Genomic DNA, 9,012 nt, shown 5'->3' with positions numbered 1-9,012 from the left:
TAAATTTTTTTCAATTTGGTTTATTCAAATCTCTGCATAACAACAACATATAGTCCCAACCGAAAAGTTATATAATAAAAATCTACTATCTACAGAGAACAAGTGTTAATGTGAGCCGTACCGGGACACCATTTTCTCTTTTAATACTTTGCCATTTTCTAAAATATTTTTTTTAAAACAATTTATTGTTAAGTGAGCAAAACTGATTTCTTTAGAGTTTTCGAGCAGTGAAAACTTTACAAAATAAATTAACAAAAATCTATTATAACGACGTGTTAAACTACCCTCATCCTAGTCTTTACTATTAAAAGCAATTTTTCTTCTTTTTGATATAAAACGTATACCAAGATTTAAGGTCCACTTTTTCGAGATAAATAGCCTGCTTAAGGTGAGATCCATAAGATCGCACAACATTCGTTATAAACGACATAAAGCACAGCAAATTGACGGATGTTCTACATCGTCCGATGAGATTGACTGACACGTGCCTCTCATAAATACTTTGATCAGCTGGCAATGAGTTCTGGAAAATATGAAATTTGGATTTAAAAAAAAAATCAATTTCTTGTAATGCATCGAGATATTTGGTTTCGTTTTCTTACTTGATAGTCAAATCAGATTCGTGTATCACTTCACCATCGCAATTCCACTGACTGTGTGAGTGATTTGACAATGGTATCGGTTGCGTCGAACTGCCAATGTTTGAATCATTTTGAGCAATCGGTGAGCGGAGTGTAAATTTTTTGGCTCGATATATTTCCACAAAGGGTAAGTCAGACTGCAAGGGAATGAAAGAGTTAGAAATGAACAGTTTAAATTATCAAAAGATTTGGCGATGCTTAGTTCTCTAAGTCTTGACTTAGAACTTACGAAAAAAGCACTCCGTTTTTTCTCCGTTTACACTTTATACAATAGAAAAGAGGCGTGGTTTAGCTAAACAGAGACAAAACGGAGTGGCTTTTTTGCAAGTGGAAATCAAGCCTAAGTTTTGGCAAATGGAACGAATAACTTCGGTCGAACAACACAATAGGGCCTATTAGGCAAATTTGGTAAACTTCGGAAAATTTTTCGAAAATTTCCGTTAAATTTTGGAAAATTTCATTAACTTCAATAGATCATCTTCAAGATACAGTACATTCAGCAGACGTAACCTCACTTATAATTATTTTTTTTTACATGAATGGCATTTCTTGACGTGGATGGCATTTCAAACGGCCTTGAAGATGATCTATTGTGGGATTTGAAAACTTGGAACTTGGTACTGTAAGTGATAAAAAACCGACAAATTCAATCTTTGCCTTTTCATTCCATATTACTAAAAGAGAACATCGTTACGACTGATAAATCCGATACGAAGTAGGTTGCATTTTTCGGTTCTCAAAATTATCTGTCTGTATCGACACAAACAAAGACTAAAATTTTGCAAGACTACTAGAACTTCACCTTCTTCAAAATATCGGTGCTACTGTTCAATGAAGTTAGTAGGTCTCTATTAGCTATTGATGTTCGACTAGAATCTTTGCCTTCAACTCTAGCAAACTGAAATATAGCATAAAAGAAAACCAACAGTGAAAATGACGGCACTATTGCCAGGCATGAATTTATAAAAAAAAATGTTCGAAGAGCCTTGGAAGCATAGGTAATGCTAGTAGCTGTGTACGGTTATTCTATCTCAGTCTCAGTTCTAAAATAAACGAACGACTTTTGTCATTCTTGCTTCCACTTACCAGTCGTCCATTTTTATTGGACATGGTGAGCAAAAGTTTCAAGTTGTTCAAGAACGTTGTGTGTCGTATCAGTACCAAATCCACGCATCCATCACCCAAATGGCAGAACTTCGAAAATCCATTCGGGCTGCGCGAGCATGCACAAGATATGTTGGCACCGTTAACCATGAAAAATTTTCCCTTTACAATTTTCCATCTTTCGTCTATTTCGGCCGTCACATTCGTTGGATACACACCATTCGAACCAAAATTATTGTCGTCATTGATCGTTTCCTTTATCACAGTTCGGTTGTTCTCCACAATCGATTCATCGCATCGTTTACAATTTTCTACGCACATTACGCCGTCCAGTGGATTCGAATTGCGCTCACTTAGCAGCATCGTTATCTCACTGTCGTAGCCACGGTTGAGCATAAATTTCTTGAAACCCGAATAATCATAGCGCTTCGGTCCCATCCATCTGAATTTCTCGCTATCTACCGCCACATCACCCAGGTATCCGTATGACATGCAACTTGCATAAAATTTGATCAGACCCGTTTCGTTCGATACACTAGATAGGTCCAATCCTTTCACCTGGCCCAATATAATGTGAAGCACTGCGGTTTGAACATCAGTCGTGCCATGCAAACAAAATGCCACTGTGTCGGTACTGCCCGCCGGAATGATGCCAATGGGAATCGTTGGCTTTGGAATGTAATCTGGATTGATGGGATCTAAATTGTGGTCCTTCAATTCACGATACAGTAGACCATTGAACACTTCGCTGAACGTTCCATCGCCACCCACACACACAATGCCGTCGTATTGGCTTAAGGCTTGCTTATAAATAATATCACGGATCTGATTAGGTCTCTGCGAAACAACTACGTCCACATCAATATTGGCTAATTGGAACATTGGCTTGCCATATTTTTCGTATGTTTTCTGAGCGTTTTGCTTGCCACCAAATGGATTCACGAATAGTAGCAACGATTTCGGGCGATTGATTTGGTCTGTGAATGAAATAAAGAAAGCATATTGCTGTAGTTGTCGAATTGGAACGGTATCAGTAAGAGAAAGGGACTATTCATAAACACATGCGAAAAGGACAAATTTTGGAACCACATCCTTCATGGGAAACACATCCTCCAAGGGAACCACATCCTCCAACGGAACCACACCATCAATGGGAACCACATCCTCCATGGGAACCACATCCTCCATGGGAACCACATGCTTGATGCTTCTCATAGAGAAAGTACGAATTGTATTTTTGAGAGATGTAACATGGTTACTGCAAAGAATCAGTTCTAACTCGCTTGACAATTATAACTACCTTGAAGCCACAGTTCCTTCAGTCTAGTGACATCCTGTAAAATACTAAAGAGCACTTACCATTTAAAGCGTCTTGAATGGTTGCAAACCAAATCTTTATCGTTCTGGAGTCGTTGTGGTAAAATGTAGTGCTGTATCGTCGCCATTTATTCTGTTTATCACATTGTTTTGCATAGTAAACTGTAAAGCATCTGGGCTGATCCGTTGGCAATGTTATCAATTTGTTCCTTTTGTCAGCATTGGTTAATTGTAATTTAATACTAATTATATCACATATTGGAATAGTTGTTTTGTCTGCAATCGATATGATTCATTTATCAATTAATTTCAATGGAATCATCCTCATCCGTCGTTGTCATACCTTTCTTCGAATTCTCTTTTTCCCATACCAAAACATCCGAATGGAATAAGACACGACAATTGGTTTTTAATATCACAAACGTATTTAATAGCACAATGTTGCTGGCTTCATTTGTTGGCGCATTTGATTTTTCTGCAGACATATTGATGATTCGTCTTTAGGCTGCTGTTCCACATAATTTATTGTAGTTTCTTAAATTTGATTTGAGCAAAGCGTTTTTTGATCTGGAACAAGAATTTACTTTTTGATAATTTTTTTATACGAAATGTAAGTGAAAAGACATCGACAACACAAAAGGAGATGAAATGAGGGCCTATTACTGTCGCTAAATAAAATTGGTGAAATTTACCTAAATAAATTTAATGTTTTTGGCGAGGGGAAACGACTCGGGTAATTGACTACACACCCTTGAAGGAATTGCCGGAGCATCCGGTAAATAATAGTATGAAATAAATGCTAGAAATTGATGGAATTACACGGAATAACAGAAATTTATAGAAAAGTTGAGAGAAAATGCGGATGACTATGATAATCAAAAGAGTCATCCAATGCAAAAAAAACTTATTCTTCTCACTCGCTGCACGTGTGGATGGCATTTCAAATGACTTTGAAGATGATCTTTAGTACAACGTACTAAGTACCCATTGTGTGACAAATATTTTCGAGTGATTTTCAAGTATCTGTAAGAGCTTGACTTTTAGCCAAAAATTTCCAAACGAAGACCCTGGCAATGCACTAGAAATTAATTAATTTTAAGCATATTAATCATGTGCATACGACTCCAACCAATTGCCTCATGAAACTAAACGATATCAAAGTTGGACTTTAAAATTTTGTTCTTGTCAAATGCCAAGAACATTCACAAACGAAGATTTTTCTGAATGTTTATTGGTACACACAGGGCCTAATTTTAGGCTTTGAAATTCTAGAATTTCCAAGATTTTTATTTTTTTTAATTTTTGTCAGAATTAAAATTCCCAAAAATAACCCCTGTGTTATTCTAGTAACCCATGTAATAAAATAAATTTAGAATAATCAAAGAGAGCAAGTCAATTGATGTTTTCAATCAAGTCAATAACACACAGCACTCCTCATTCATCTACTAAAACGTTTTTTTTATTGAAATGATTATTTAAAAAAAAAATCGCACGTCTGGCTGAGCATACATGAATTAATTTAAATTAATTGTGTGATATATACCTATGCCGGGTCAATGAAATGTTCGATCAAGTGCACAAAACATACGAAAAACTCTTTACGTTTCACCTACAAGATCATTCCGTAAAAATGCAGAATTTTTTTCTTCAGTTTTATTTGTTTTTAAGTTTCTTTAAAAAAAAAATACACTGACTTGCACTTTGTAATACGTATAGGTACCGTGCCAAGGTAAACCACAATTACCTACAAGAAATCTTTACAATTTTTTTAAATGAACCTTGATTCTTTGTAAGAAAAAGTTTTTTTTTTGTTCAGTGTTTGTAATCAAAACATTGCACGTTTGCAGGTGTGTTTAGGAAGAATTCGAAAAAAATGTGATTAAGTTTTAACGTTTCAACTTTCCCACAAATCATCACTAAAATCGTCAAAAAATTTTGTTACGAAATTCTATTCTAAATTATAGATGGGCTGAACGGCCAAATATCGAAATGTGTTTTTGGAAAAACTATTAAAATACAATTAATTCTTTACCTATTTCCGGTTTACAAAATATTTTTATGTTTCGGTTTATTCGGCTCTAAGTACAATCGTACAATACATGCTGTATATACAAATAAGCCGTTGATACTCGATTTTAAAAGTTCTGCGTCGTTCCGATCCGATTCGAGTAAGAAATTAAACTGAATGGAACAACAAGTATGAAAAAAAAAATTATTTTATTTCGCTGTGCTAACATCAATCCGGCATCTGTATGCAAAGTGGCGTGTAACATTTGTGGGGCCCGTAATTAAAATCCACTGTGGCTGGTTTAGTTTGTGTGCGTCTAGCGTTCGTCAGCAGCTTTATAGCTTTCGGATTTTGTTGATGCATTATAAATGATGGATAAAACCAACAGATAAATATCATAAAATGTGAACAGCGACATATGGTCTGTGTCGCTATATTTTTCAACTTTTATAGTACATAATGCCCGTGAGTCGAAGTTAAATATTTAATCATTCTACCCATCGAAGCTTATGCATGACAAAAATTTATCGAACGGAAGCTATTTAGGGAGTACCTATGATATGACCCAGTTCGCGTGACGGTGAATAACGGCACGTTGGCCTGAGTCCGTCGGTAAGTCCGTCGGTATGCAATATTTAATGAGAAATGATCGTTAAACTTTGAAGGTAAACAGGGAAGAAATAATTTCGGTTTTCCGATCTAGCAACAGCTGGTTTTATATCAGCTGGTGTTTTGTTAATTGTTAGTACGATCTGCATTTTACCTGTCACATACAGCTATTCATCTGTTATCGATAATAATGACAAAAATAATGACAAGCTCTGTAAACGTATGTTAAAGCAATTGAAGTACAAGATTTGAAATCAACTCATTAAAAATACTTTGATCGATGGAAGTAATAGAACCGATAATAATACTGGTCATACGCTTGCCGTCTGTCACAGGTTAAAGAGAGTAGCAAGATAAACACAAAGTAAACAATCGCCACAATGTTCGTCAGCTGATACAAAACCAGCTGTTTTGTACACCGAAATTATTTAGTCCCTCTAATCTCACAGTTGGCAATATTACCTAGAAATACAAGCTCGACTCTAATGGTCGATTGAAAAACTACTTACTTCTGGTGTCGTCGTGACTAAATAATTCATTTTGTTTATCTAATGAATTTGGTTTTTACAGTTAAATGGAGCCTGCTTTACAATCTAAAGTAAATTAAAGTACTCGTGCGCGATATTTCATGAAACTTTTTTTTTTTATTCTTAACCGTTGCAACACGTTATTATAACAAATGGACAAAATTACAATGAATGTCAGAATCGTAATTGTTGCTAAAAGCTCAGTACAGAATAAGTGGGTGAGTCTAGATATCCGCTGCTGTCCTGTTGAACACAATGTTCTACAAACCCTAGCAAGGTAGATCCTTTTTTTCTTTAAATTAACGTTTACCGTTGACTCTTATAATACACTCGGCGACGTTCAAATTAGTGATGCATTTTATTTCAGCTGATCTACTCGTGCCACCAAAAGTGCTCATGTTCATACAGACGAGAGGTTCCAAGTTGTTATTTGACAAGTAGGGAATACAACCCTCCCCTTTGGGACGGGCTGTAACACCCCACTTATCAAATACACAACTTGGAACCTCGTAAGTAATATACTATTATCCCCGCCGAAATGTCAAAAGCCTTAGTTGTGAGAACTGTTGTGTTGACCTCAGAAAAAAAGTTGGAAAATACAATCTTTTGACTTTCGCTACGCTACAAATAAGTATTGTTCACAGAGGGAAAAAAAGTTGAATATTGCATTGCAAAGGTGTTGTTTGTGGGCAGAGCTTAGTCAAAAGTCACCCGAGAAAATGCATTTTCCAATTTTTTCCAGAGGTAAACACAACGTTTACCACAACAAAGTCTTTCGATGTTTCGGCGGAAGGAAGAAAATTACTATTTTCTCGTCTACATTGTTAAAGTAACTATTAACGTCTTAAACGGTTTTAACACTATCACGAGCGTGCGAGTAACAGTGTAACCATTTCGCCTGTATGAACAAGTAGCAGCACTGTTTGTATAATTGGATCAGCTGAAGTGAAATGCGTAAACTCATTTTTTAAAGTCGCTGACTGTATGTTCAGTCTAGAACCTAAACACTAATAAAAAAAAATTCGTCAACATACGACCAGTAATACTATGTATGAAATGGCTGGCTTCATTTCTGCCTTACTGCGGATATGTATATTCCAACGTCTACATGCATATCGTACATGTCCGACGCATAATCATATACATACTGCTCGTGACTATTCGTGTCACTAGTATGTTTATACGTCGAACATGTACGATATATATGTCAGATGTTCGAATATATACATATCCGAAGTAAGGCAGAAATGAAGCTGTCTGCTAGCCATTTCATGCATACTGGACGTATGTTGATGAAATTTTTTTATCAGTGAAACAGTTATGATGGGGATGAAGATATCGTGGACTTTATAAATTCGGAATATCACTGATGTAGTCTACAGTTAGACTTAATCTCTATTACTTGCTTGAAATACTTCTGTCGTATTCAGCATTTCGGTAATAATTTCGTCAAACTTTATTAGGATCCATCATCGGTACAACAGATAATAATACTAGATCGAGGCTCGATATAAATTGTTTCCGCTGATATATGGTGTGATAAAGTGAGTTTGCATTTTACCAGGTCATGCTAACTTATTAGATAAACACGATTAACGTGCGCAAAGAGATTATTATAGTGCTGATGTAGAGAAGTGGTTTCAACGAAAATATTACTTTTTGAAAACAAGTTTACTGAAACGGAATGAATTATTTCGAAATGACTCGAAACGTTTTGTATACCTAGATTGATTCTGATTAAAAATAATTGTCATTAGGTCGCAAGGTTCGGTTAGGCAATTTGACAATTAATTTCAAATAATAAAACTTGGTGTGGGGCTGTGTGTGACCTTTTCGTTGATCAATTAACTGCATTTTTGTCAATAAACAAACAAGAAAGACCTTTTCAATAAATTTTTATCGTCGAGTCTGAACATGGAAAACATTGTATGTGGAGACCTATACACAAATGCCAAAAATTCCACGGTCCTCTGTATTGGTATATGTGTGGGTTAATCCATAGTAGAATCATGATAATTGATTTGGTTCGGTTTACCTGTACTAATGACAATATCAACACAAAATTTTTTTTGTAGATAACAAGCGAAAGATAATTATTTTTTTATTGTCAATGTGAGGCCGCCAATCAGCTCGATATCTCTTGGTCGGCAAGTGAAATATGATCAGCATAAAAAAAAATCGTCAGAGAAAAGTCGTATTATATTGATTGCGTCTCGTATGAGTAGTATACTAAACACACAAGATTTTGTTTACTAGAAAACTGAATTCGTAATCTCGTAAACACATTCCTCATGTCACAACACTTTTATCAATATTGCAATCTACGCACTCGAAGCGTAGTGACTGTTGTAAACCTCTCAGATAATTGAAATGCTGCATATTAAAAACGTAAAGTCATTTAACTAAATAATTTCAATTTTATCATAAAATCACAAAATAAAATCGAACATGAAATACCATTACACTGATCCCGAATGTGTCATTCATCAGACTGTTTCAATCAACCATCTGATAAAATGAAAATTGATTTAATTTATCAATGTTGATGAACATCGTCGATAAAACCAATTTTTAAAACTATAGAATGCAAAACTTACATTTTGTTTGGGATATGCTCTAATCAGACACTGTTTTTATCGCACATTTTGTTAACTGATCATCGTTTAATATAAACTAAACTAAAATTACTCTTTTTTTCCTTCTTGTGTATAACAAAATTTATTTGAATAAACGATATATAATTGCTTGTAGCATTCGCACGGTCAACTAAATGGAAATAACAAAAACATTTTATTTTTCTCTGGAA

At 35.1% G+C, this 9,012-nt stretch overlaps 1 protein-coding gene across 2 annotated transcripts; it reads right to left on the bottom strand.

The window, feature by feature from the left end:
• LOC119069495 (ceramide kinase) lies at positions 1-9,012 on the bottom strand. 2 transcript variants are annotated; one of them, XM_037173565.1, is made up of 6 exons: positions 8,804-9,012; positions 3,406-3,629; positions 3,105-3,338; positions 1,728-2,722; positions 603-778; positions 1-523 (listed from the first exon to the last, which is right to left on the bottom strand). In XM_037173565.1, exons 2-6 carry the CDS (start codon positions 3,545-3,547, stop codon positions 418-420), a joined length of 1,653 nt encoding a protein of 550 aa, XP_037029460.1. In that variant the 5' UTR covers positions 3,548-3,629; positions 8,804-9,012; the 3' UTR covers positions 1-417. The 2 variants fall into 2 exon arrangements, with proteins under 2 accessions (XP_037029460.1, XP_037029461.1); XM_037173566.1 differs by lacking the exon at positions 8,804-9,012 and adding an exon at positions 5,095-5,251.

Source organism: Bradysia coprophila (assembly GCF_014529535.1).
Source record: "Bradysia coprophila strain Holo2 chromosome X unlocalized genomic scaffold, BU_Bcop_v1 contig_35, whole genome shotgun sequence".
NCBI classification, from domain to species: domain Eukaryota; kingdom Metazoa; phylum Arthropoda; class Insecta; order Diptera; family Sciaridae; genus Bradysia; species Bradysia coprophila.
Note: the sequence above shows the minus strand (reverse complement) of the source record. Positions and strands in the feature narration are given on the sequence as shown.